Source organism: Colletotrichum truncatum (genome assembly GCF_014235925.2).
Source record: "Colletotrichum truncatum strain CMES1059 chromosome Unknown Contig_0002, whole genome shotgun sequence".
Taxonomy (NCBI): domain Eukaryota; kingdom Fungi; phylum Ascomycota; class Sordariomycetes; order Glomerellales; family Glomerellaceae; genus Colletotrichum; species Colletotrichum truncatum.
The window spans coordinates 1,589,602-1,617,527 of record NW_027222399.1 but is presented as its reverse complement, the minus strand read 5'-3'; the positions used below and the strand labels follow the sequence as shown (position 1 = coordinate 1,617,527).

At 50.8% G+C, this 27,926-nt stretch overlaps 9 protein-coding genes across 9 annotated transcripts; 4 read left to right on the top strand and 5 right to left on the bottom strand.

Annotated features, from left to right (window-relative positions):
• Positions 1-3,422: 3,422 nt before the first annotated feature.
• On the bottom strand, positions 3,423-6,032 carry CTRU02_203406 (uncharacterized protein; the record flags this gene model as incomplete). Its single annotated transcript, XM_070204202.1, has 1 exon — positions 3,423-6,032. One exon carries the CDS (start codon positions 6,030-6,032, stop codon positions 3,423-3,425), a length of 2,610 nt encoding a protein of 869 aa, XP_070061965.1.
• A 62-nt stretch (positions 6,033-6,094) lies between these two features.
• On the top strand, positions 6,095-8,551 carry CTRU02_203405 (uncharacterized protein; the record flags this gene model as incomplete). The annotated part of the gene is made up of 2 exons (XM_070204201.1): positions 6,095-7,592; positions 7,626-8,551. 2 exons carry the CDS (start codon positions 6,095-6,097, stop codon positions 8,549-8,551), a joined length of 2,424 nt encoding a protein of 807 aa, XP_070061964.1.
• Positions 8,552-10,238: 1,687 nt separating this feature from the next.
• Positions 10,239-11,147, bottom strand: CTRU02_203404 (metallopeptidase family M24; the record flags this gene model as incomplete). Its single annotated transcript, XM_036724029.2, has 2 exons — positions 10,239-10,577; positions 10,635-11,147. 2 exons carry the CDS (start codon positions 11,145-11,147, stop codon positions 10,239-10,241), a joined length of 852 nt encoding a protein of 283 aa, XP_036584143.2.
• A 1,075-nt stretch (positions 11,148-12,222) lies between these two features.
• On the bottom strand, positions 12,223-12,399 carry CTRU02_203403 (uncharacterized protein; the record flags this gene model as incomplete). Its single annotated transcript, XM_036724028.1, has 1 exon — positions 12,223-12,399. One exon carries the CDS (start codon positions 12,397-12,399, stop codon positions 12,223-12,225), a length of 177 nt encoding a protein of 58 aa, XP_036584142.1.
• Positions 12,400-13,160: 761 nt separating this feature from the next.
• On the top strand, positions 13,161-18,525 carry CTRU02_203402 (hexose transporter; the record flags this gene model as incomplete). Its single annotated transcript, XM_036724027.2, has 6 exons — positions 13,161-13,232; positions 16,092-16,642; positions 16,713-16,790; positions 16,872-17,354; positions 17,405-18,117; positions 18,170-18,525. 6 exons carry the CDS (start codon positions 13,161-13,163, stop codon positions 18,523-18,525), a joined length of 2,253 nt encoding a protein of 750 aa, XP_036584141.2.
• Positions 18,526-19,572: 1,047 nt separating this feature from the next.
• On the top strand, positions 19,573-20,393 carry CTRU02_203401 (60s ribosomal protein l3; the record flags this gene model as incomplete). The annotated part of the gene is made up of 2 exons (XM_036724026.1): positions 19,573-19,829; positions 19,979-20,393. The coding sequence occupies 2 exons, from the start codon at positions 19,573-19,575 to the stop codon at positions 20,391-20,393; spliced, it is 672 nt and encodes a 223-aa protein (XP_036584140.1).
• A 163-nt stretch (positions 20,394-20,556) lies between these two features.
• Positions 20,557-23,995, bottom strand: CTRU02_203400 (DUF1000 domain containing protein; the record flags this gene model as incomplete). Its single annotated transcript, XM_036724025.2, has 3 exons — positions 20,557-21,742; positions 21,793-23,827; positions 23,875-23,995. The coding sequence occupies 3 exons, from the start codon at positions 23,993-23,995 to the stop codon at positions 20,557-20,559; spliced, it is 3,342 nt and encodes a 1,113-aa protein (XP_036584139.2).
• A 559-nt stretch (positions 23,996-24,554) lies between these two features.
• On the top strand, positions 24,555-24,893 carry CTRU02_203399 (mitotic-spindle organizing protein 1; the record flags this gene model as incomplete). Its single annotated transcript, XM_036724023.1, has 3 exons — positions 24,555-24,635; positions 24,694-24,771; positions 24,825-24,893. The coding sequence occupies 3 exons, from the start codon at positions 24,555-24,557 to the stop codon at positions 24,891-24,893; spliced, it is 228 nt and encodes a 75-aa protein (XP_036584137.1).
• A 377-nt stretch (positions 24,894-25,270) lies between these two features.
• CTRU02_203398 (chy and ring finger domain-containing protein) lies at positions 25,271-27,126 on the bottom strand (the record flags this gene model as incomplete). The annotated part of the gene is made up of 2 exons (XM_036724022.1): positions 25,271-26,086; positions 26,140-27,126. The coding sequence occupies 2 exons, from the start codon at positions 27,124-27,126 to the stop codon at positions 25,271-25,273; spliced, it is 1,803 nt and encodes a 600-aa protein (XP_036584136.1).
• Between the last annotated feature and the right edge of the window lie 800 nt (positions 27,127-27,926).

Sequence of the window (27,926 nt, the reverse complement as noted above, 5' to 3'; positions counted from 1 at the left end):
TTTTCTATTCCTCTCTTGTAGTTTTGTGTCAAGGGGTAAGCTCTGCAGCCATATCGCCTCAAGTGTGCTAGTTGTGGCTTTTCAGCCCTCTTGTGGGTAGACTGTTGATGAGAGTTCAGCCAAGTGTTGACCAACCCCAATGGTGTCTGCCACTTGTGGCGTCTTCGAGGCAATCTGTTTGACAGATAAACTGCTGCTTTTGCCAGCTCTGGTGCCATCAATTCAGGAAAGCGAGATTGAAATCGAAGTGCTCTCATGATCATAAACACAGCACCTCCAGCTCTTTCTGCTGGGTTTTGAGCACCAGTGTACTCAGCTGATCTTTCAATCATATATCCATTCACAGCTGCCCATAGTTCAAACGCATTGCGTAAAGCAACCTCCCAATCTAGGCGTAGAATAGAGATTTTGATAAAGCACTGTCTCTCGAGGTATGCTGCTAATTCTGTCATAGCTTGTAGTCCCTCCTTTCGAGTACGAAGAGTTCTTATCCAGAAGAACCCTGACCAGCCATCGCTGACCAGCAGGATTACCTTCTCCCCATTGTATGCTTTGCTAAGTGTAAAGAAGTCGAGAGATAGATAATCTCCTACAGCAGTTGGCCAATGGTCTGGGTTTCTGCGGGAAATTTGGCGAGTTGCCTTCCCAACAGCACAGGCATCACATTCCACTTTTGTGATTCCTTTTATCTGTATCCCAAGAGCTGTTTTAAGTAGCTGTTCCAGTCCCTCAGCGCCTGGATGACCAAGTCTCTCATGCCACAACTTGGCTTCTGCTGATGATGTTGGGAGTGGTTGTCTTGTTGACTGAAAACCTTTGGTTGGTTTCCTTTCTACGGTTGGGCTGAATCTCACAGTCTTCTCGGTATTGCTGAACGAGGTATTGTTCAGCAGAGCTGGGCCAGCTTCAATAATGTATTGACCATATCGGTTTGGTGTTTTGAATAGAAGTCTGCCTTTTGAGTCGATAAGACCCGGTATTCCTGTTGTAAAGATGATCCCTTTTTGCTTCAGCGGTTCTGTCCCAAGGAGCGATGTTGGGTATCCAGGCACAAGCCATACATTTCTGACTTTGATCTCCTTGTTGTTGGATTTGCCGCCTTGGTTTGGTTTGATGATCATTGTGCCTTTCGCAATTGCATGTACATCTCCTCCTCCAGTGGTGAAGTCTTTTGTGACTGTGTAGTCGAGATCATGAAGTCTTGAGGAGTCGTTGCAGATGTGGAATCCTGTTCCTGAGTCTACTATCACACTGTCTGACAGTGGGAATCCTGAATAGAGACTTGCTTCTCCTTGATTGACGATAGTGACGAAAGATGAGAGTGATCCTTCTCCATCAGACACTTCTTGAGTATAGTGGGATGATGATTGTGTAGTGTTTCTCCAGTTTGAGGAAGATGTTGCTCGATCTGGGGACTTTTGAGACTGCTGATCGCTTGCCCCTTTTCGTAGTTTTTCAACTATTCTCTTTAAGTGTGGTTTCTTCTGGAGATACTCATTCAATCTTTCCAGTGCTTTCTTATTTTCTGGATTATCTTCATGATAGTTTGGGCCTCGCTTCTTAGGGTTGGCATGTTTGCAATCAACAAATCGGTGACTTTCGTTTGGGCAAGCTGCACACTTTTGCTCTCGTTTTGCCCCCTGTTTTATTCCTTGTTCGTTTTCTCCTTGCCAAGTAGCGAAACTCGTGTCTTTTAATGGAGCAGCATTCAGCCAGTCTGGGTGGAAAGTTCTCACCCAACTGCGGAAATCGTTAGCTTGCTCAATTCCAGCAGTCTTGCTGATCGAACTGTAGGTTGGGTCATCCTTGTATCGCTTTGTGAAGTCGTAAGAGGCAGATGTGTAGTAATCTGGTGCAATTTGCTTGACTGCTTTCAAGAACTCAGAGACTTGAGTAACTGGATCGCTGAGAGCAGGGATTCCGATTGTTTGGGCTTCATCCATGATTTCTCGATAGATTATGAGCCATCCTCCAAGTTTTGCTCTTTTGATTGATAGCATATGCTTGTTATATCTTTCCAATACCATTTGTTGTCTCCCAAAGTTGTCTGGCGCTAGCTGTTTTTCAAGAGCTTTTATGATATCCCTGACTGTTTGCTCCTTGCTGACTTGGCTGATATAAGTGGCTGCTACAGTGTTCATGATCCAACTGTGAATTTCTAGAAGACTTCGCCGAACCTGGTTGTATTGGTCTTTTTCTTCTTGATAGATAGCTTTTCCATAGCTGATAACGTTGCTATAGTTTGCTCGTTCTTCTTGTCTGAGGTCTTTTGGGTCTGGGAATTCCAATCTTGGCTTAGTATTAATCTTGGTTCCTTTTGGATTCACATAGTCCCAGACTTCATGAACGTTTGCCAGCATCTGTAAGTTGTTGAACCAGTGGTTCCAGTCGCTGTCAGTCTGTAGCCGCTGTGTGTATTTTGCAGTTTCCGTAGTTGAATTCATGATCTCTCTTGAAAAGAGAACTGGTCTCTCTCTTCTGATCGTTGTGCAGTTGGTTTTTCGCCGTGGCCAAGATTGAGTTCGTGACTAGACACTTCTTGTTTCAAGTTGGTGATTTTGTCGATTGTTGCCTAGAGGTTTGAGGGTATATAGCCAATCTCAACGCCTCAATTCTCAACAAAACGCAAGACGCCCCCCCTGTCTAATGAACCTGCCGTTTAGTGTAGTTGGTCTAGCCACCCAACTTGTAGCTATTCGCAAGGACCGTAAGACTGGCAAGCTCCCCTTCGTGGGTTCAATTCAGGGTTGTGGAGTTTTCGCAATTTGTAAAAAGTCTTATCGGTTCCGTTACACGAAGACTATAAAGTGAACCACCTGTTCGTCTTATCTGCCCGAAGCTTTCAGAGGCATAAAATGAGCAACTAGGTGTCTCTTCCGTTTCGTAATTCCAACCCTCCTGGCTGCGTATCAGTGGTATGGTCGAGCATGAACTTATATAAGGTTCAAGTTAAGAGTCCTGGGTTCAACTCCTCAGATGTGGTAAGTCCCCCTGAGTTGAGATGAACTTTTTGTGATTTTTTGATAAGTGTTGATGATATGAATTGATGACCAGAAGTTCTTTTGTGATTGAATGTTTCTGTAGGTTTCACAGGGGGTGAAACAGGGGGTGAAACGGAATTCCGTTCGTCAATAACAAATAACAGTAAATTGGTTCTAATCGATGGTTCATGATGATTGTTGAAAGTGGTGTTGTTGACTAGAAGGTGGGGATATTCCCCCTTGGCCTGTCACGTGGGTCTGGGAGGCTTGGGCCTCTCAGCCTGGCGGGCGTGTGGCTGGAAGTGCCACACGGCTCCGTATTCCAACTATCGCAACACTGGAAACTCTCTTTTTATGGTGTTGAAGCGGTTGGAATACGTTGTCCCTATACAGTTCCGTCTCCTCGTCAATTCGGCCTCCTATCCCTACTTTCTCCCGTAGTTACGGTCTTGTTACCCATCCCTCCATACGTATCGTTATCGTGTTGCTATCAACGAATCTCTCGAGGGCTCGATTTGGTTTGCTCTTCGTGAGGGCATCAGCAGGGTTGTCTTCGCCGTTAATCCAACGAATTTCTTGTAGTTCTCGTCTTTCGTACGATTGTCTCAACGCCATGATATCGATCATGAGTCGCTTTTCTTTGGTAGTGCCCAGCTTCACGAGACACTCGTACAGCGAATAAGAATCGGTACAGACAACTGTCTGAATCGTTGGTAGGTTGAGGTGGTCAGTGATTGTCGCCAGGGTTGTGGCGAGGGCGTAGGCCATATCGACGCCAGCGACCATCCCGTAGATCTCTGACGCTAATACGCTGCGGGTGACTCGTTTACTCTTCGTAGAGCTGTAATGAACGAGGTTACCGTGAATCGTGAATTCTCCGTTGTTGCTGTCAGAGGAAGTGTCGTTGGCTAGGATGATCAGAAACCCTAATTGGGAGGAGAGGTCGTGGTTATTAGCGAACGACCCGTCAACGAAAACGAATAGCTTGGCTGTTGTAAGGTCGAGTGGGATAAACGTTATTCCTCGGTTAGGCGATTCCATTTGCCATCGAATCCGTTGATTCAGTGCTTTTATCGCTTCTGGCGAGGGGTCTTGGTGTTGGGCAGCAGTAGATAAATCGAAACAGGCCTCGGGTTGGCAAATTGACGCGATGTACGCCCCTCTGGCGCGTTGTTCGACATATTGCTGTTTTGGGTTGGGTTCAGTAGTCTCAATACATCGTAACTTCTTGGCTTGTCCCTTTTGCCTCAAATTGATCGAATTGTCGGTTGACAGCGCGACTATCCCTCCGTTGAATTGGAGGGGTTCGTCAATTGTGAGGATATTCTTCGCTTTTGCCGTAAAAGCCGCTTTTTCTAACTGTTCGTCTTCTAATTGTGAGAACGCCTTGTCTGACAAACCGAGGGTATCGTCGGTTTGCATGCCGATACAGCCAAAGTATGGATTTTCGGTAGATGAGATCAATAGGCATGGATCGTACGAAGAAGTAACCATCTGGAGATTCTCTCTGTGATGCTTGTGATACGTTGCCCACCAGTGGGTTCCAGCTTCTGCGATTCCGTACAGAGGCTTCACAACCTCCATAATGGTCCCTTTTGGGTACTGGTCTTGAATTTGCTTCGGTGGGTAGGCGAGAATAGTGCGATTGAGCCTTGTGGAGGATTGAACGTAGGCTTGTGTGATATCTCGAAGCCATAGTTGTTTCCCTTCTCGTAGGAGTGACGGGGTAATTGACAGAATTAGCCGTTGACTCGCCCGTTGAATCGTTGGCGATTGGGTCAATATAGCCTTCTTGCTATCGTCGGCGTAACCCTGTATTACAAGTCTCGATTTCTCGTAGGGTTCGGTTGTTTTACCCTTGACTTCGTTGACGATACGAGATCGGAAGATTCGTACGTTCTGGTGCCTTCTCTTATTGAACTGGGTGAATTTGAACACTCCTCTAGCGATGAGGCTGTTGATCTCTTGTTTAGTTGACTGTTCGAACGGTTCGCCTGGTGTAGTAATAACACCTTCTCGTCGTAGTTTGATTGCTAATTCTTCGTCTGCTTGCTCCTTAATCGATAGGAATATTTGTTGATAATCCGGGTCATCGTTGAATTCCTCTGTGAAGTAGGCGATTGGCAGTGGTCTCTTCCGGGGTCTGCCCGGGCGTCTTCTCGGTGGCTCCGGTGCCTCTTGCGGTTCGTCCGGTTCACTGCCTCCGCCGGCGACGATAATTTCGTCGCGTACTACTTCCTGCTGCGGTATCTCAGCTTCGGGTTCTTCTTCTTCTGGCGCGGCGATGGAATTAGGTGGTTGATCGGGATCTTCGTAGTATGGTTTGACTACGGTAGACCGGAAGGTCTTCGGACCACGTAGCGTATCGACAGTACAGGTTTCGCCGTTTATGGCTGCTAAAGTAAACGGTCCGGTCCAGCCCTTCTTTTCGCGCCATACTCGTACTTGCGACCGTAGCGGTAAATTAACAATTGGCCCTGTATCAAGGCCATTGCGGGTGGCGATAGCTTCTGCCACCTGTCGCCTTGCGTGAAGTTCGCGTACTTCGCTCGTCGCCTTCTTAATCGCTTTCGCCCGCCTTGTGACTTCGGGAGATGGCGGCGAATCGTCGGTAATTCGTGGGTACGAGCCGAATACCAAGAGTGTTGGCACTATTCCGTTCGGGCCAGCAGTATCGTTGACTGCTTTGACTGCTGTTTGAAGTGCTGATTCTGGCGTAATTGTTGGGTCTTCTGCTCTGATGATTTCGTACGCCCTCCTTAGAGGTGTATGGTATCGTTCAACTTTCCCAATACTGTTGTGGGCTTCTATGGGAATTTCCTTGATTTCAATTGCCATTCCTCTCGCCGCGTTTCGGAATTCTGTTGAGCGGAAGTTTGTTCTAGCGTCGGTAACTAGCCAGTCTGGGGGTCCCTGATACACATCTATCCAGCAGAGGCGTAGGGCTTCCCAAGTGGCTTTCGCAGAAATGTCCTCAAGGAACCGGGCGGCGTTGAACGCCGTGGCGGTATCGACGACGTGGAGGACCGGTCTGTTACCCTCAAGGTACATCACGTCGGCGATAACCTCGTAGTTGAATTCGTAATCGTCTCGTAACGTGAATTTGAACCGTGATGGCGCTGGTGCGTGCAACAAACTTCCGCTCAACAGAATTCCGAAACGCGGCGAGAGGAATGGCAATTGAAATCAAGGAAATTCCCATAGAAGCCCACAACAGTATTGGGAAAGTTGAACGATACCATACACCTCTAAGGAGGGCGTACGAAATCATCAGAGCAGAAGACCCAACAATTACGCCAGAATCAGCACTTCAAACAGCAGTCAAAGCAGTCAACGATACTGCTGGCCCGAACGGAATAGTGCCAACACTCTTGGTATTCGGCTCGTACCCACGAATTACCGACGATTCGCCGCCATCTCCCGAAGTCACAAGGCGGGCGAAAGCGATTAAGAAGGCGACGAGCGAAGTACGCGAACTTCACGCAAGGCGACAGGTGGCAGAAGCTATCGCCACCCGCAATGGCCTTGATACAGGGCCAATTGTTAATTTACCGCTACGGTCGCAAGTACGAGTATGGCGCGAAAAGAAGGGCTGGACCGGACCGTTTACTTTAGCAGCCATAAACGGCGAAACCTGTACTGTCGATACGCTACGTGGTCCGAAGACCTTCCGGTCTACCGTAGTCAAACCATACTACGAAGATCCCGATCAACCACCTAATTCCATCGCCGCGCCAGAAGAAGAAGAACCCGAAGCTGAGATACCGCAGCAGGAAGTAGTACGCGACGAAATTATCGTCGCCGGCGGAGGCAGTGAACCGGACGAACCGCAAGAGGCACCGGAGCCACCGAGAAGACGCCCGGGCAGACCCCGGAAGAGACCACTGCCAATCGCCCACTTCACAGAGGAATTCAACGATGACCCGGATTATCAACAAATATTCCTATCGATTAAGGAGCAAGCAGACGAAGAATTAGCAATCAAACTACGACGAGAAGGTGTTATTACTACACCAGGCGAACCGTTCGAACAGTCAACTAAACAAGAGATCAACAGCCTCATCGCTAGAGGAGTGTTCAAATTCACCCAGTTCAATAAGAGAAGGCACCAGAACGTACGAATCTTCCGATCTCGTATCGTTAACGAAGTCAAGGGTAAAACAACCGAACCCTACGAGAAATCGAGACTTGTAATACAGGGTTACGCCGACGATAGCAAGAAGGCTATATTGACCCAATCGCCAACGATTCAACGGGCGAGTCAACGGCTAATTCTGTCAATTACCCCGTCACTCCTACGAGAAGGGAAACAACTATGGCTTCGAGATATCACACAAGCCTACGTTCAATCCTCCATAAGGCTCAATCGCACTATTCTCGCCTACCCACCGAAGCAAATTCAAGACCAGTACCCAAAAGGGACTATTATGGAGGTTGTGAAGCCTCTGTACGGAATCGCAGAAGCTGGAACCCACTGGTGGGCAACGTATCACAAGCATCACAGAGAGAATCTCCAGATGGTTACTTCTTCGTACGATCCATGCCTATTGATCTCATCTACCGAAAATCCACACTTTGGCTGTATCGGCATGCAAACCGACGATACCCTCGGTTTGTCAGACAAGGCGTTCTCATAATTAGAAGACGAACAGTTAGAAAAAGCGGCTTTTACGGCAAAAGCGAAGAATATCCTCACAATTGACGAACCCCTCCAATTCAACGGAGGGATAGTCGCGCTGTCAACCGACAATTCGATCAATTTGAGGCAAAAGGGACAAGCTAAGAAGTTACGATGTATTGAGACTACTGAACCCAACCCAAAACAGCAATATGTCGAACAACGCGCCAGAGGGGCGTACATCGCGTCAATTTGCCAACCCGAGGCCTGTTTCGATTTATCTACTGCTGCCCAACACCAAGACCCCTCGCCAGAAGCGATAAAAGCACTGAATCAACGGATTCGATGGCAAATGGAATCGCCTAACCGAGGAATAACGTTTATCCCACTCGACCTTACAACAGCCAAGCTATTCGTTTTCGTTGACGGGTCGTTCGCTAATAACCACGACCTCTCCTCCCAATTAGGGTTTCTGATCATCCTAGCCAACGACACTTCCTCTGACAGCAACAACGGAGAATTCACGATTCACGGTAACCTCGTTCATTACAGCTCTACGAAGAGTAAACGAGTCACCCGCAGCGTATTAGCGTCAGAGATCTACGGGATGGTCGCTGGCGTCGATATGGCCTACGCCCTCGCCACAACCCTGGCGACAATCACTGACCACCTCAACCTACCAACGATTCAGACAGTTGTCTGTACCGATTCTTATTCGCTGTACGAGTGTCTCGTGAAGCTGGGCACTACCAAAGAAAAGCGACTCATGATCGATATCATGGCGTTGAGACAATCGTACGAAAGACGAGAACTACAAGAAATTCGTTGGATTAACGGCGAAGACAACCCTGCTGATGCCCTCACGAAGAGCAAACCAAATCGAGCCCTCGAGAGATTCGTTGATAGCAACACGATAACGATACGTATGGAGGGATGGGTAACAAGACCGTAACTACGGGAGAAAGTAGGGATAGGAGGCCGAATTGACGAGGAGACGGAACTGTATAGGGACAACGTATTCCAACCGCTTCAACACCATAAAAAGAGAGTTTCCAGTGTTGCGATAGTTGGAATACGGAGCCGTGTGGCACTTCCAGCCACACGCCCGCCAGGCTGAGAGGCCCAAGCCTCCCAGACCCACGTGACAGGCCAAGGGGGAATATCCCCACCTTCTAGTCAACAACACCACTTTCAACAATCATGAACCATCGATTAGAACCAATTTACTGTTATTTGTTATTGACGAACGGAATTCCGTTTCACCCCCTGTTTCACCCCCTGTGAAACCTACAGTTTGTTAGACGGAACCTTTATCGACTCTTCACTAGACAAGGATATGACTCTACGGTGCTACTGGAGCGTCTACATCTTGGAAAAGATTTTTTGCCCACGTCTATGTGTGCCTTATGACAGTCTTCAGGCATTACAGTTCCCTTCGAGCGCCCCAGTTCCCCCGAAGATGCCTTTGACTAGACGTGAGGACTATCCGCCAGATCTTTACAATCCTTATAACTCAGACACCGATCATGGAATAACAGCTTATTATATCGAGATGGTATCAATCTGGGGACACCTGTCATCGTGGCTGCACCATATTCGACTCGGCAAGGACGAGTCCCCGTGGTCGTCCCAATCCAAGTACGCGAGACTGGTCGCAAAAGTCCACGAGCGCGACTCTCAGCTTCCAGCAAAGCATCTATTCATGAATGTCGCTTTCTCAGAGCGGTCAAAGTTGGAGGTAATCGAGCAGCGAGAATACTGGACTCCCTGGGTTGAGATGCAGGTCGAGTGTCACGCGTACCTCGCAATCCTGAATCATCCATTTTTTCACTTGGTCGCGGTGCGCAACTGCTCGAAAACCTCACAGTCTGGAATGTTTTTACAGCGCATTATGGACGCTGCTTTGTTTCATTCTGGGTGGGTTTTTCGGATGTTGCGGATCTGTGACGATCATCAATTCCAGTTATACGATCCCTTCATCGGGCATTTAGTCGCTTCAGTGGCAACTATACCCTGGCTATTACAGTTTGTACAAGATGAGAGCGTGTCTACGAAAGCTTCTCAAGATTTCACTTGGTGTAAAGAGTTCTTGGCACGCATTTCAAAGGCGTGGCTTCATCTATCGCAAAAGGCATGTCGTTGTGTATTTGGTTGCCGTTTCAAACCCAAAAGAAATCCATCTTTGGGAGAGTGTCGCATGAGACATTTCTGACATCAACTCTAGCTGGAAATTTTGGAGAAACTGCAGCTTGTTGCGGACCATTGCCGGCAAGAATCAACCGAAAACGGTGGAGCGGTTTCCTTTCCGCCATGGCTCTTTTGGGAGCTTCTTGACCCTAAGGTGTACCAAACGAACCGCTTTAGGGATCCAGGTGGCAATGCTTCGAGTTCCGACCGAACCTTTCACGCCAAGATACAAATCACCACACATCTTACACATCCCTTAAGCGTGGCACCTTCGAATGTATCATCCGTAGTCCCAAATTCAGGCCTCGATGACTGCTTTTTACTAGATCCAGTTGAGTTTGAGCAGGTATTTGTGGACGATATGCTGGGTCACTTCATGGTAGGTAATACATTTGGAGCAGTCTGAGAGGTGTGTTAGTCACCTGATGTTCTATTTCTTTTTCAAATTCGCACTATTTCAGTAAAGCCTCTTCAAACGGAAACCGAGACAGCAACTCAATGCCCGTGTCAGTGACGAGAACCTGCTCTTCTAGCTTGACACCTTGCGAACCTCCCTCTTCACCGATATAACTTTCAACACAAATGACCATGCCTGGTTCAATGACTCCGTCGTATCCAGCATCGGGGAAGTCACCACGGTGATAGAGATAGGGGTATTCTCCTGTCATTCCACACCCATGTGCAGAGAGATAATAGCGGTTGGCGTAATACTTTTTCGGAATTTCCCATGCTTGGTCGGCATATTCGCGGAAGGTCATTCCGGGCTTCAAAATACTCATGTTGTGCGTTACCTGCATCAATTTTTAGTTTAGGCACTCTTTTCCAACAAGGTAATAGCCCAGTTTTACCTGATCATATGCGACCCTGTAGAGCTCTTTTTGGTCTTCTGTCGGAGGGTCGGGCCCGGCGTGAAAAGTACGCGAAAAGTCGGAATAATATCCGTGGCAGCCCACAACATCGGTATCCAGGGCGATTAGATCATTTTTCTGGATAATGTAGCTTGCTGTTTCCTGGAACCATGGATTTGTGCGTTGACCAGCACTAAGGAGACGCGTCTCGCAATAGTCACCGTTCTGACCGATAACTGACTTGTGAAGGACCGACCAAAGCTCATTTTCAGTCAGGCCAGGGCGTATCGCATCTCGTAGTTTGCCGACAGCAATCTCAGTCGCTCTCAGCGAAGCAACCACGCATTTGACCTCCTCAGGTGATTTAATGGCTCGCGCCATCTCCACCGGTCTCTGAGCATCCACAACATGGAGGCCGGTCTCCTTCAAGGCGATGGCAGCGCCAGCGTTGAGACGCTCTAAACCCACTGTCGCGCCAGTTTTGCCGACGAGCTCGGTAATTAATTGGGTCATGTCCGCCGCCCAGCTCTTTTCTCTCGTCTCAATCCCAGGCCCAGCGGCCACAAAGCTCGCCGTCCTCGCATGGCGTACCTCATCGACAGTCTCGTATCCTTCTGCGAGATGTAGACAGCCCGTGAATTCGAATAAGATGGACCGATTTGCAGTCATAAGTAGGTAGCGGGATGGAGTGTTGCGCATACTGAAAACCTGCATGTTCCGTGTACCCGTTGCATAGCGGATGTTGATGGGGTCCGATAGGATCACAGCGTCAACGCCATACCTAAGCATCTGATCCCTAACTCGAGCCTGTCGATAGAGTCTTACCGATCTAAGATCAATACCGTCACTTTCAGGAGCACGATCTAAGAGGGCTAAACCAGAAAGGTCGGCTCTTTGTGCATGCCAGTCAAAGTTGGCCATAATCAGCTTACGCGATCTTATAAATCTAGAAAAAAAAAAAAAACAATGTATTGTGTATAACGAAAACCAAGTCTCGGAGAAAAAGCTTATGCTGCAACTTGTTTACTCGCTTGGATGCTTTTATAACCCTATGAGCAAATAAGTGTTTAAAATTCATCGTCTTGTCAGATAATGCACCCCTTGCTCGGAAATTCGGCGCTGTACACGAAAACCCGGAACTCTCTGTCCTGGTAGCCAAATTCCGCTCACGTGAGCAGAATCGCCACACAGCCGCTCATCGGGTCTCTAACACGGTCCGTTGTAGTCCGTATAGTCAATGGTATCGTGGAGTTCACTATTCTGCGTTTCCAACAGAGTTTACGTAAGTCACGCACAAAATGCAAGGCTAGTACGAGAAGTCTACGGAACGACTCAAGAGAGTAAGAGAGTGAGAAATGGGACGCCATATTATGGAAGACCGTTTCCTAATAAAGCCGGGGAAGCCTATATAATTGCCTATGAACCTACGGCTTGTCAACTTGGTTGATATGATGTCAGCTAAAAGAGTAATTCTAAGAGTAGATAATCCTTAGTGGCTAACCTTTTATATATGAGCAGAACCCTTGGTGGCCAGCTGGCGTTACTGGTTTCTGAGTTGGGTGAGCTTTAAAGCCGTAATGGGAAAAGATTAAATCATTGCGGTTCTATTTCGCTGCTTAGAACCTGCCCCAAAATGATGAACGTATGCGTAGGCGAGGTCTGAAATCCCCGTTCCAAGAGGTTGTGATAGGCTAGTGCAATTGGGAACAAGCATCAAACAAAGACCTTCCGCTCTAACCGTTCTGATTACATATGCATTGTCCATGTGGTGAAATCGAAAGCATTACGCTCAACCAGCCAAGCTGCCGACACCAAAAGGCCTTTCAACGACTTGGCCTTGGTCAGATTAAGCCACGTAAGGCACCCTGTGCTCTAAAATGGCGGATGGGTTAGAGTCAGCAGGCAAACGTTTGATGCCACCGTTGGGACAGTCAATCCTCAGTAGCCAACACCATGTTTCGCTTCATCCGTTCCACTGAGCAGAGCCAACTCCTGCAAGTTGGTGTAGTCATCGACAAAAGCGGCCGGCGTTCTATCTGTATAATACTTTGAAGGGCCTGATTAGTCGTCGGCGACGATCAGCGAATACTAAGGGTTGTATTTTCTGCTCGAAATCTTCAGTCTTTTGGCTATGCTTTCTGTGCCCAAAAACCTAGGGGAAGATCGATGGCTGAATGAGCAGCAATTGGCAAACGACGTGCTGGCATGCTGTGCCTTGTACCTCCTAGACCCAGTGTCGTGTAGTATCTCGGGTAGGTGTTTAGGTAACAACCCCCACGCTTTCCACTTTACAAGCTAATAGGAAACGATCAGTATCCCAGCATCTTAGTCAGGAATACATGATGGCTGTAAAACAGTTACATATCGGGACGCAACTCGTGAGAGCGCGGGGAGAGAGGTTGTCAGTGCCCCGCTTCATGCAGGCCTCAAGTGCGCATATGGTTACAACCGCCGATGTCCATCGTGAGCGGCGCCCGCACGTATCTGAACCAGGTGGGCCGTCATGTGGAGTCAACACGGGTCAAAATGGCAACAGGGGGTACGGTTATTTCAGGGTCTTTGGAACAGTGCCAATATTCTCTTGAAGTTGAAGCTACAGTGAGTGTATGGTGGTGTCGATCAACCATGCACGAAATGTCAGATAGGTACCGGAGTAGAGAGGTTTACAATACCATGACTGTATTATGGGACATGAAATGAGTGTGATTGCAGTGTCTGGGGTAAGGCACTGGCTACAGGATGAACCCTTTATGTGCAGCACAAACAGTGGCTCCTTTGATTAGGATGATCCCGAACATAGGGCCTGGGAAATGACGTCGAGGGTCGGAAGCGGCCAACCGACCGTTGTGGGCCCGCTACGGCGAAGCGCTTCGGCATCGTCGTCGTCAAAAACGGGGCCGTGTGCTTCGCCACAGCGACCGTTGGAAGACGCTGGAAACGTGCGTGCTGACGGCGGTGCGGGAGGACAAACCAAGCCAAATTGATCGTCTTATTGACTTTGGGATGCATGAGCCGCACCGGCGACCAGACGATGATCCGCCATAACCGGGCCGAGACGGGTCTTCGTGGGAAATTTTCAGCTTATGCAGAATAATTAGCCTGCCAACGGAGATGTACAACCTCAATTGGCAGGTCACAATAAGGATTTCGGCTGCCGTTGGCCAGCAATTTGGTATAGGGTTTTGGAGACACAGACCGGGACTTCGTGCGAAAGGCCGACGACGGCCGAAGATCCTTTCCCTCGGTATAATGGGGATACCCACAAATCGAGTCAGCCATAAGTTTCACGTGCATGACCAGCCTCTTGGAAGTTCGGAACACTACGTAAAGCGTGCTGTTTGCCCAGGCTAGCATTGTAGCATGTGTCCGGCGACAGCGGCTCGGTCGGGCGAGTGGGATTCTGAGTGGGAAAAGGGAGGGATTGCAAATCTGGAGTTGAGTGGGCTGAAGCAGATTGGGTGCGAGACGAGACGAGGGACGCGTAGCCACACCCGCTCTAAGCCTGTCAGAGAGTTATCCATAGCTAATGTTCAATTCAGAGGGCACTGAAAAGTGAGGTAATGGGCAACGAGTGCTGCAATCTCTTACAGCCTCATCTGTAATTGTATTGGTAGATTGGCTACGCCGTCCCGTCCGGTTCCTCAGATCCCAGTGTCCCAGTTTCTGCCCCCTCCCCCCCTGCGCCATGCTCGGATAATCCTCATTTCAGGGGGAAAAGGGAAAGGAACATCTGTTAATTCTGAGGCCGTACGCTGAAAGAAAAGGAGGTCTCGTGCTGTCGGTGAGAAGGCTCACAAGTCAACTACCTTCATCTTTTCCGACCATCTGACACTCTTTTGGCCATCCCGACTCAAAAACGGCACATGACAAGCCTATTGACCCTTCGTTTCATCGCCTTATGCTTGCCAATTGACCCCAATTCCCCATCATCTGTTCTATTTTGGCGACGTACTGCTGCGACCCTGCGGATACAGCGCGCTACTGTTTCCCCCATACCTGGTTCCATCTCGCCCTTCGTCATCGTCCTTTCGAAGTTGCTGCTGCCGCCAACACCTCAGTTCATCGTGCCAAGTCATTGCAGTAGATCCGCGCTACTGGACACCTTGCCTCAAATTCGCTAGGCGCTAAGCGCAGGGAACGACCCAAAAACCAGGAGGTTTCAGGGAGGCGACCAGAAGAAGAAGAGAAAGAGTTAAACCATCAGGAGCAGACGAACGAGTTTACTTTCTTTATCCTTTGCAGGTCCATACCTCCCGCACCAATTCCTGCATTGTTGCGTAAGGCATCAGGTGGACGGACTCCTCTCTTGACTCTCACGCCTGTACCTACTACCTGTCTGCCTGTTGCAACCGTTGCGACCCTTGAACTAAAAGACCAAAAAAGGTTGGCACCTGGTCATCTGCTTGCTATCGGTATCTGCAGACCAGACCCCCGGCCAGACTCCCCTCCCCTTTGCCCTGTCCAGTCAGAGTCAAGCGCTTTCCTTTACCAGAGGTACGAGAATACCTCTGACCAGCATCGGACAACTGGGAATCCAGATTCCAGCTTGGGAATGCTAAAGAAGGGTTCAGCAAACAGACGAGACGAGGCACATTGACCCGAACAGAACAGACCAGGCCAGGCAACCACCTGTGCTCTTATCTTTCCTGCTCGTCATATCAGACCAGCCCAGCTAGGCCTGTTGCGTCCGTCCTGTCGATTCCATTATCTGAGTGGCACCGATACCAGCAGCGACAACCAAACAAGCCGAGATACAACTGGGGAAAAAGACCGAACCATCTTACTCCGTACCTGTTCAAAACAGTGTGTCTGATATTCCAGCACACTCCTGCTTTACAGGCTTCTACTAAGTGAGGCAGACACAGCGTATCCACAGTGGAGACCCCTAAGTTGTGCTGCAGCGATTGAGAGTGGACCGAAACAGCCATTTCCCTGCTTCTCAGTGGTTCCCAGGCATCACTGTGTGTCACTGTGCAGGAAGTCGCATCCATAGCATCCACCCCCAACCAAGCCAGATTGGCGCCGCCACCGCCGACCTCTTCCCTCCACACGTCCACGTTTCCCCTTCTCCTTCCCTGCTACTGCTACTGCCCGCCTTTCCAGCTTAGCCTGGGCACTCCCTTCCAGCCCAACCTGTTCCCCCTCCCCTCCCACCCCAAATCCAGCTCAATAGCACGCTCTACACTAGCGGTCCACGGCCAGCCCGCCCGCCTGCACACTGCACGCTCACACGGCCACACCTTCCCCTACTGATCAGCTAGGTCAACCCCCAGTTGCAGATGCCGATACGGCTCCTTGCTACTGCAGACCCTTGATTGATCCGCCTTCTCTTACTTCCGCTGGTTGTCGACCGTCTTTTAAACTCGACGTATTCTTTTTTACCCCTTCCCCCCAACCTTTTTCAATTCCTCGTGAGCGGAAGGGTGCTGCTGCTAATCAGCCCCATTACCGCCCAAGATTCCTTCCTCAAACGGTAGAAGACTCCCGTCCAATATTCCCTTGCGGACCCTGCAGTCCCGCCCTGACCAAACCGAGCAATCGACGTCATTGCTTGCATCTGATCGGGACGACCACCACCAAGACGACCGTGACCACCACCACCACAACGATTCTTCTTACGACAAACACCACCATCACGGCCGCCGGTCATCTGAGGATTCCTACGGTTCCGAGTCATCGTGGACCGATACTGGGGATATTGCTGAGCAGCTCGCCGACGAAGAAGACCCTCTTCGCATCCAGCTCGCCAGTGACATAGATGACGAGCTGCTAGCTGGCGTTCACAAAAGGCATCCATCACACAAGCACTCCAAGCCAAAACGTGTCCGCATTCAATTAGACTCTCCCGACCGTGGCCACGGATCACCAACTCGTCGTGGAGTCGTTAATAAGGAAGCTATCGAGGTCCCAGACATCACTCCCCCCCGCCCAACTCGCGCGCAGCGAGTAATCGGTCTCATCATGTCGGGCGGTTCCTCTGTTCACGGCCTCACCGGCAAGGCCCTTATGTGCGTTATCTCCTCTTTATGTTGAGGAAATCTCTACTGGCGAGCTACGATGGCTAATTCTACTGTACAGTTACTTCACGAGTATCTTCGTGTCATTAGGTGTCTTCCTCTTCGGTTACGACCAAGGAGTCATGTCGGGTATCATCACGTAAGTTCCGTTTCCCTAGATTGCCAGTAATTGGCACCCATCCACTTGGCTGACTGTGTTGCTAACTGCGTTGCTCTCTAGCGGCACCTACTTCCTCAACTACTTCCATCATCCCTCGAGTATTGACATCGGTACCATGGTCGCTATTCTCGAAATTGGTGCGCTGATATCTTCTCTGATTGTTGGTAAGGTTGGAGACATCATTGGCCGCCGCAAAACGATCCTATATGGTTCCATCGTCTTCTTCATTGGTGGAGCTTTCCAGACGTTGGCCAACGGCATGCCTATGATGTTGCTGGGTAGGATCGTCGCTGGTCTAGGCGTTGGTGCTCTGTCTACCATCGTACCCGTATACCAGTCCGAGATCTCTCCCCCCCACAACCGTGGAAAGCTTGCATGCATTGAGTTCTCCGGCAACATTATCGGCTATGCTACCTCTGTCTGGGTCGACTACTTTTGCAGTTTCATTGAAAGTGATATGTCATGGCGTATTCCTCTGTTGATGCAGTGTGTTATGGGTGCTCTGCTCGGCATTGGCAGCCTTGTCATCGTAGAGTCTCCCAGGTTAGTGTTCTGATATTAGTGACTAGCTTGCACTCCTGACACGCAAACAGATGGCTTCTCGACAATGACCACGACGAAGAGGGCATTGTTGTTATTGCCAACCTTTACGGCAAGGGTGATATTCATAATCCCAAGGCTCGAGACGAGTACCGCGAAATTAAGATGAACGTCCTGCTTCAACGCCAGGAGGGTGAGCGCACCTACGCTGAGATGTTTCGAAGATACAGTACCCGTGTGTTCATTGCCATGTCGGCGCAGGCTCTTGCCCAGCTGAACGGCATCAACGTCATCAGTTACTATGCCCCCAAAGTCTTCGAGTCTGCCGGCTGGATTGGGCGCAATGCCGTACTTATGGCCGGTGTGAACTCAATCACCTATTTCCTCTCGACCATTCCTCCATGGTACCTCGTCGACAGATGGGGCCGACGCCCGATCTTATTGAGCGGTGCCGTTGTTATGTCAGTTTCATTATCATTAATTTCGTACTGGATCTACCTCGATATTCCAGCGACACCCACTTTGGTCGTTATATTTGTCATGATTTACAACGCAGCGTTTGGCTACTCGTGGGGCCCTATCCCCTGGCTCTACCCCCCGGAGATCTTGCCTCTTAGCATTCGCTCCAAGGGTGCAAGTTTGTCGACGGCTACCAACTGGGCTTTCAACTGGCTTGTGGGAGAAATGACACCGGTCCTGCAAGAAGTCATCAAATGGCGATTGTATCTGGTACATGCCTTTTTCTGCGCCGTCAGTTTCGTTGTTGGTAAGTATATTCTGATGACCCGCAAATAAGCACACCCCGCTGACGATCGTAGTTTACTTCATCTACCCCGAGACCTGTGGGGTGCGTCTGGAGGAGATGGACTCGCTATTCGGCGACGCCAGCACCGTTGTGGGAACTCCGTCGCTCCACGCCGAGACCGGGTCTCTCATACGTCCCGGTTCGCCGGTTGGCTCAATCGATTACCGAGGACGGCCGGGCAATTTCACTGCCCAAAGCGCAATCCCTGGCCTATCTCTTGACCCGCCAGATATTCCTGACGGGAAGGCTCAGGATGGTGAGGCTAGCAGCACCATCAGTGGATGGGTATCAAGAGTAGTGAGCCGCACACGAAACCAGAGCAGTGGTGGTAGCGGTAGATACGCACCTGTCAACCAGGGTGACGAATGACTTGGAATTAGTACGCATGCGGTTCAATAAGTTTAGATGGTTAAATTCTGCATATAGATGGCGGCAACTGCTTTTCTGCTTCGGTGTCGCAGGACCCTCCCCGGACTGGATATGTAAAGGTTGAGCCACAAGGTATTTGTTTCTTTTCGTGACATTTGGAGGGACTGGGACAGGTGAGATGGGGATGTCCAGTTGAGGATTGAGAGTGAGGACAGCTCTTCTCAAGGAAGTCGCGAGGTGCATCATCGCTGCGGGAACGTCAGTACATTACAACTTCTGTTTTTGTGTTTGAAGTGTTTTCTATTGAACTCTCTCTGTGTGTACGTCTCTGTATATAAAACTTGGTGTCTACCATCAATTTCTGCGTCAAAATCAATCATGCCAACAAGATCTTTGACCACAGTCTGACGTCTTCAATTTCTCCAGGACCAGTACAAGATTACTTCATTGCCATCTGGCAGCAGCACCATATTCTCAATCTCATCGCTGGATCTTAAGACCATGCTATGTTAGTTGCCGTTGCACAATGTCAAACGTCGTGGCAGCAGTTTGAGCATCAGGTATTGAAACACGGCGTCCTTGTAGCTGGATAAGCCTTGCGAGCCTGTTGATAGGTAAGGAGAAGGTTAACCACGACAAATGCTAGACTTGTATCAAGAAAATGATACTTCTGACACTACATCAAGTAATGCGTCTTTATGTGTTAGTCAACAAGTCACTGGGATGGGAAGAGCGTCATTAGGTGTTGGAGAGAGTGTGTGGCTATTTGGCCAATCAGAAGCGCGTATTCGAACCATTTGTGGATGGAGGGGAATTATGTTACTACTGCATCTCAACCAGCTCCATCAAACAACCACTCAAGGTCCCTCTTTCCACTCACTTCTACCTTCGTCTTCTCATCCCATCATCATTTACGAAGACGGCAAAAATAAATTGTGAGCTCGTAAATTCAAAGGCTTGAAAATCCCCAGCCAAATTCTGAATGTGCAAGGGAGGAACCTCCCCCTCACTGTTCAACACTTCCAACCCCACCTTTTACACACAAAAATGTCACACTGCCACGACGAGCACCACGACCACGGCCACGGCGGTCACGGACACGACGAGCACGACCACTCGGATGACATCACCCCGGCGCTGCAGCACTCTCTATACGGGCACATTAATTTTGACGACGTGACGGCGCTCAACGAGTCACAGATCGGCAGCGCGCAAGCCATCGTTAAGAAGACATGGGCCGAGAGGCTGGAGAGTGAGCCTGAGGTTGTTAGTGATGCTGACGAGCAATTGCTGGTTAATGTCCCGTAAGATGCTCTTCTTCGCTGATAAGCCTTCTTTATTCGAAGGTTTTGCTCTAATTTATACTCGGTCATCTCACACCAACCCATCAATTGCATCTTCTACCCGCGTGTCTGCTGTAACTACAATGGCCGTTTGCTAACCACAAGCACAGCTTTACCGGCCAAGTCAAGCTTCATGCCCTTCTCATCCGCACTTCAGACTCCCCCTCGGCACCGCGGACCCTCAAAGTGTTCATCAACCGTGACGACCTTGACTTCTCTTCAGCCGAAGACGCCGCGCCGACGCAGGAATTTGAGCTCTCGCGCACGGGACAGATCCAAGAGATCCCCGTCAAACGCGCGCTATTTGGCAGAGTCCAGCGGCTCACGCTCTTCTTCGTAGACAACTTCAGTGACGGCGAGGAGGACGAGACCCGCGTGAGTTACCTGGGATTCAAGGGCGAGTGGATGCAGCTCGGTCGCGCCCCAGCGAACATCCTCTACGAGGCAGCAGCGAACCCGAGCGATCACAAGATTAAGGGGACGGGGATCAACCAGGTTGGTGGGGGTATCGGAGGACGACAGTGATGATGAAATGCGAAGACGGGAGAGACTTTTGAAAGTTGGAGTCTGGGTTTTAAAGGAATCAAAACGGGGGTATTTTGGTATCTCCAACAAGCCTAGCGCTATATAGAAACAAACACAAAGAACAAGTAATGACCCGAAAAAGCTCAAGATGTTGCACCAAGGTCTAAAAACCAGACTTTCTTTTCCCTTTTTTCTTGGGCGACCGCATCCCGTGACGTCCCGTAAGGGGCTGCGACATGGTTTGCGGCATCTGAGAGGACATGATAGTCTGCGAAGATAGAAAGGGCTGCGACCGTATAGGGGAGGCCTGACTCGACTCGATGATGGGCGGTGCGAGCTTCGGTAGCGGCTGTGTGGCGGGCTCGGGCATGCTGGGCCCAGAGTCTTCCGCCTCGTCCTGTGTCGTCCCGGGGCCCGCCGTCTGCGACGAAGCAGGGGCGCCACCAAAGAGCTGCGACCTGCGCTTGCGGCGGCGGGTCTCAGCGCGCTGCCGGCGCTCGTTGATTGCGTCCAAGTGTCTCGTGGAAGACGCGAGAACGGAGGAGATGTAGTTTTCCGTGCTGACGCCGCGTTTCGCGGGCCAGTATGAGAGGACACTGTGTTGACGGCTAGGGCCATCAGTCATGTTAATATCCGTGGCTAGCATGCTTAGGCGCTGGAGTGCCGTTGATGCTACTTGTACCGCGTCTGCGGAGGTAACTGACGACTGGGAATAGGGCGCCGACGAAGAGAAGGGCTGCGAGGAGTAAGGGGCCGATGAGGTGGCTTTGGTTGGCGACATTGAACGGCGGGGTTTGAGGGGTGACATGGACTGTCGCGGTTTAATGGGTGACATGGAGAGTCGTGGCTTAATGGGGGACATTGTGAGGCGCAATGGCTTCGTGGGGGACAGCTGGCTTCGTAGTTTGAGAGGCGACATGGAGAGACGTTGGCTTGCGAGTGAGCTTCTTTGACTGGACATGGAAAGCCGCTGGCCTGAAGATGGGGCTGGCAACTCAGGAGGCGTGGGGACCCAGGTGGAGGGCTCATCCTCTGTCACAGGGATGTTTTCGTCGAGGACAGCGACGCCAAATAGGGCCCTGGCGATGGCCTCCGCTGTCTCAGCCAGGATAACTGCGCGAGAGTGCTGTGCCTGTGGGGGGAGATTTGACAAGCTCCAAGTCTCTTCGAGTTGACGCCGGATGTCTGCTAGATATCCTGTTTCTCCGTGGCATAGGAGATGCGTATCGAAGGGTTGAGTAACGATGCGTTGGTCGTTGACAGAGAACAGTTCCTGGAGACGTGCGTCCCACGCAGCTACGGCCTCGTCGGCCATGGGTGGCGCCTCAAATGTCGCCTCATACTCGTGCCTGTAAGAACTTAGTACATCGAAAACCTACCGCTCACTGGGTTAACCTACAAAGTATGGAGTGGAATGTAACCACCCTCCGTCTCGAGACAGTTGATCGTAGCTTCGTGGACTGCGTCGAAAACGGACAGAGGGCCATCAATTGTGCAAGTCTCCGCTGCGACGATTATAGAGTCGATAGACATAACAACGCGGGACATGAAGAGATTGAGGTTCCTTGTTCGCGGCCATCGCTGCTGCAGTTCTTCGCCCTCTCCCTCTCCGGTAAGTTGCAAGAGCTCCTGATACCTCGTTGCACGTCGTTGGACCAGCTCGTCCATGTCGCCAAGCCCGTCAGGTACGACGAATGTGTCTTGAAAGTGGCGCAAGAATTGCTTACGCCTCTTCCTGTGCGCTCGTCTTCGAGCATCTCTTGACCATTCACGGCTGTTATCAGGCGGAACGATCTCGAGATCCCGGCTGGACGAAACAGCCATGAGAGTTTGGCTCAGGCTGAGATCCCTCCCAAGGATGAAGAGTTGTTGAAATCCGACTTGGTTGTCTAGATACTCAGCACCAGGACCTCTAGATGGTTCCGAGGACTGGCTATTGAAGAACACTGGAGTAGGGCACAGTGTGTGAATCTTCACTCGTTTCTGGTCTGACTCAACCGGAAGACCATCAATCCTCATCATGTAGTGCCGGAACTGTGGTAGCCCAGTCTTCTCCATGCTGGAAAGCCAAAAGACATCAACTTCAGGGGCATTGTCCGAGTAGAGATATGCAATGCAGCTCTCGTTGCCCGGTCCGTGTCCACTATGGTGAACCGTCAGCTTCAGAGAGTCGGCATCTGCATCCCGTAGATGTGCGAATGACTGGAGGACATCAAGACCCCCCGTATTCGCCGTTGCCTTTGCTTGCGAGGAGGTCTCAATCCAGAAAATAGCCGAAGTCGTCAGAATAACTACCTGGCTTCGGTTTGTTGGATTCGGCTGCACACCGAGGATGTAATCCTGTTCTGACTTGAGTATCGGCAAACTTTTCCTAAAGGTTGGGTCCTTGACGTCAACCACTTCGAATTTTGTTCGATTCCAAAGCAGGAGTTTCTTGGATCGGGATGTCAGAGCAGCCAAGTCATTTTCCATAGCCAGGTCATCGATGGCTGGAGCATCCCAGAGATCCACGCCTGGGCCGGGAGAGCTTAACCAGAGAATACCGTGGGACTCGGCGCGAAAGGCTGGTGAATCCTCGTCAGGAAGCTGCTCTGTAACACCTAGTTGGATATGACCGCAGTGTCTTAGTTTGGCGCGCTTGCTCGTGGACCCTAACATGTCTCGGCCTTTGATGTCCCAGACACTGTAGTAGCCACACTCGTCGATTATGGCCAGTTGTGGAGGTTTCCTCTGAGAACCATGGCTGAATGAGACGTCAGAGTGAGCAATGCCGCCTGTCTGCTCTGAAGTGATGGTCGTGATGGGCTTCGGATTAACTCGAGAGGGGCGCTCGATAGCCTTGACGATCCCATGCTGATGCTCTGAAACTGGAATCCTGTGATATTCTGGCTGCAGTATCGTGGTGGACGTCCTCTTCTGCACCAACAGCCATCGAATGGGCTCAAACCGGACCAGACTCAATGCAGGTTTGATCTGTAGGATTGGGGCTCCATCGCTCGACCAGAGAACAGTCTCCTCCCTGTCTTGCTGGTCAATATTCAATAGGCGAAGCGTAGGGTTCTCATGCTCGCCCCATTGCCATTTTGATTTGTCCATCTTGGAAAGGCGCAGGAGTTCACCAGATTCTCCGGTCACTGTAGCAAGCACTGGGACCGGGGCCACCTGCGTGTGGTTACTGACATCCGCCATCTGGCTAATGGCCATAAGCGGGTGTGCCGTAGGCATGGCGGCGTCGGGGCGCAGTATCTGGGCGAGACCCTCAGCCAAAAAATCTGCGGCTTCAGAGCTGCCTACGAAGGCCTGCGGGTGGGCGTTGAATAGCCATCGCCTCTGAACCCGCTGCGACTCATAAACAGTCGAGGATGGTGTAATTTCTGTAGTTCTGGCGGGAGGATACCATGCCTCCAAAGGCTGGATTATGCGAAGTGCTTGAGCTTTCAAAGTGTTAGCATGGTGATAACCGCTTTAGTGGCTAACCTACGCTGGCTCGGAAGACGGCTCGCGTGCAGCAAGGGCGGTCCTTCCTCAAGACCTTCGTGAGGAACAATTGTGATTCTTGGAGGGCCGTACAAGCGGCTAGTTTCCTCCCGTTCGTCAGCCATTAGACCCAGACGTTTCCCGTAAATCCAAAGAGTATGTCCATGAGATACTAAGCATGTCGTGAGAAAGCGACGGCGTTTGTTGCATCATGCGAAGAGTGGTACGCAGGGTCGAGCTACAGGTAGCTGAGGACCATATGGCCGCCTGTTGTCAGTTTATTCAAAATGCAGGCGTCAAAAAGCAAGTGCTATTGTCCGCAGCGAAATTGGAGTCATAACGATAAGCGACAAGTGAGACAAAGCGATTCGGTCTGAGACTGAGAAGTAAAAAAGTTCGGTCAGTCGCGGCTCACTGCAGCGCGGATGCGACCCCCATTTCCAGTAGTCGTTGCCCACTTTGTTCCAGCCAATCGCTGCATTGTGCAACTAGGTTGTTCGCCCAGCGCGTCAGACGCGTTTGATTCGGCCCACGCCGAAGGAGAGAGAGAGAGAGAGAAAGCCCCACTTCTGCTAAACACAGGGTGACCGCTCACGTTCATTACTTCCTTCACTGCAACCCAGCGCGCCCCGACTCTCACCCTTCTTACTGGGAATTCGAGATTGAAAGTAGATTTTGTTCAACATGCCCGCCGATGACAGAAGCGGAAAGCAGGCTGCTGCCCAGCAGGCCGTCGATATCCTGCATGAGATCTCAACCATCCTCGTCAGTTACAGCATAATCCGTTTCGCTTGTAGTATTGCTCTAATATTCCCATGTGAAGAACTGCCACCTTGACCGCCGCACGCTCTCGATCTGCATCTCCATGATTGAGAACGGCGTCAACCCTGAGGCTCTTGCTGTAAGTAGCCTGGTTAATCTCATAAAAACAGAAGCTCACATTTCCTTTCCCAGACTGTAGTCAAGGAGTTAAGAAGCGAGGCTCAGGAGGTCGATGCGGAGATCGCATCACGACGCAAGTAAGAGCTGACATTGCTGCCGTCCTTCATTACGACGTTCATGACATTGGGAATAAGGCAGTAGGGACAGGTATCGGCATTCAACGGCGTTCATCGGCATTGGTCTTGTTCAATATCGGCCTCAGTCTATTATAGAAACTTATACCCAGTCCTAAAGGGTTTATGAAATTCGATATCCCGCTCCAGGGCTTACAGATCTGGCCCTCCTTAAAACGCCTACATCCAGAAACAACCAGAACTATGCCCGCCACCCAATTTAATGACCTTTGAGACCCGTATATCCGGACTATAATACCGCCACATTGCCCTTTGCGCCGTTCTTCGTCCCGTCCTACAGCCTGACGGACGTCCTTCATCAATCATTATATGACGGCATCTAGATTAACGATGTCCGATGAGCATGAAGTCGTTGTCGTCGTCGTCATCGTCGTCTTCATCGTCATACTCATCTTCTTCCTCGTCCAAATCGGTAGACATGTAATCACTATCGTCTTCAGAGTCGTGCCGACCCCGGCCCCGACCCCAAAGATCCAATATGTCATTTTCCGACTCCTCTTCCTCGATTGCCCCATGGAGAGCGTTTGGCGGTAGTCCGGGCGTAGGCCCTGGAGAAGCTGACCTGGCCAGCCGATCCAACATCACGAATCGTGCCTCAGGTCCGGCGTGAGATGAGTGTCTTCGCCGGCCGCTTGAAGGTACGTCGCCTCTGATGGGAGTTGGGGTCTCAACAGCCGCTGGGCTTAGTTGCACTGGAACGGAATTCGCTGGTGTGGGGGGTGTTCCATCTCTTCCACCGCTTATTTGCAGCTCCACCGTGTTATACGAGGTGCAGATGGCGCACTTAAGGCCCAGCCAGTGGTACGGCACCGAGCTTCGGCCACTGCAGTCATTGCACAGAACTGTGGCGCGGGTATCCCGAAATTCTGGAGGCATCGGCTGGCTCAGAATGGCTAGCTCCAACTGGCGAAATTGACTCTGCATGTTCAATAAACTCTTGTTGCAAATAGGACACTTGTAAGACCGCAGCATGTGTTCGTCATAGCACTTCTGATGAATGCTGTGGCCACAAAGCATAAAGACGACTGGTTTGGGGGAAGTAAACATATACTCGCCACAGATTGGGCAGTTGCAGTCGGTTGAGCGCTCGATACATTTGTGTGAATGTTGAATAGATATGGATATACATGCGCAGCATTTCTAAGAAGGATATTAGCAGAAGTTCGGAGGATATCGAAAGCAGAAAGGGCTACCTTGCAGTGGAAGAAGTCCTTCCCTATGCCTATTCCACGCCTGCATATACCACAGTCATTGCAGTGATAGATGCTCTTCGATGGATGATCATCCCAGAGCTTGCATACATTGCAGTAATAGCGAGCTGCTGTCACACCACAGTTGACGCAAACTTCTGACGCTCGTTGAGGACATGCGCAGAGCATACAAAGCATGTTCTTGGTTTCTTTCCTAACCAGGGTATGGTCCTCGACCGCATCGTGGCAGAAGCGGCATGTATACCACTTGTGGCAAGTCGAGCATTGCAACTTGACGTTGCGCATATAATGCTGGCAACCTAGGGTTTTCGCACCCTCGGGCTCTTCTCTCGTCGTAGGCTTCGCCGGGGCGTATGTCGGCCGAACATCCTCTGCCGTTAACAAAAACTTTTCTGGAGACGAAGGCTCTCCCAGAGGATGCTGCCAGAACTTTAACGACTCTAGAGGGCCTATGGGGAGCGATTGCTCCCATGCCTCGCCTGCCGGGAGAGCTTCCACATTTGAATCGCCCTGCTGCGGAGTGACCCGCGACTTGCGGTATCCCTCCATCAAGACCTCGTGCATGAGCCGAGCCTTATCCTCTGCTGGTATGTTTTGAGTCTGGATGCCGATGAGGCGCTTTCGTAATGCGCCCATGCCATCGTCTGCTGGCAAGGATTCACCCTTTGGTGGCGGCATCGGAACGGTCATAGGGAACGTTGCGGCAGGCGCACGTGCTGGGGCGGACGGAGGTTGCTCGGCTTCGACGGTCGGCGACAGTGTAGAAGCGCTCAGAGGCCGTTCCGGGGGCGACTCGGCAGGGGGATGGGTGGCATGCCGGCTTGCGGGGGTTTCCGAGTCGCTTGCGACGGCGACAGCGTCGGACGGTACTTCAGGTTCGGGGACAAGGGTTGTTCTCGAGATCTCAGAAAAGCGACGTGCTTGCCGGAGGACCGGATTGATAATGAATTCAGAGACCAGAGAAGACATTGGGAATGGTCTACCTTCTGGTGTGGGATTCAGGCGACCGGACTGGATACGCAGAAAGTGAGACTCGGATATGAGATTCTGCGTACATCCAGGGCGACGGGTGCAAAGGAGGGGAAACTCAAGTCGGTCGGGGAGCTTCGGGGGAAGATATATGAGGAGGCGGTGGTGGTGGTAGTAGCGGTGGTAGTGGTGCTGGTGGTGGTACGGTCCCGGTCGATTGGATGCAGAAGAGATGACATAAGATGGTCTCGACCCTTAGTTCGCTGCGTCGGCGGCGGCGCTCGGCGGAGGCGGTCGAAGTACACGCGGTGGGGGAAATAAGGTCAGGCCAAGATGAGTGACCTGAGGTTTTGGGACAAGGTCTCGCACAAGTGTCGGAGACCCGAATCTGCACCGCAAATGGGGGTTATCAGAGTCATCAGCGATTTCGATTTGACAGATCAAGCCAAAGGGGACCAGAAGGGGGACCAGGACCAGCATGGAGCGGACGGGAAAACCCAAAAGACATGTGATGCGCCTAATTGGCGATTCCGCATGCGGCTTGTAGTGGCTTGTCGGCCAGGGGTTGATTGGCCGCGCCCGGTCTGAACAGGTGATGACCCCTTTTTTGGGGGGGGGGGCGTGAAGAACACCGCCAGAAGGCCGTCAGGCAAGACGGTACCTGATTATCTAAGACAGCATACTCCATCCAAAAAGCCCGGGATATGAACACAGAGGGAGGATATGGCTGAGAGAATAAGCAAACGAAGCATGGGTTCACTTGAACATCTCAAACATCTCTCTATCTTGTCCTTTTCCCC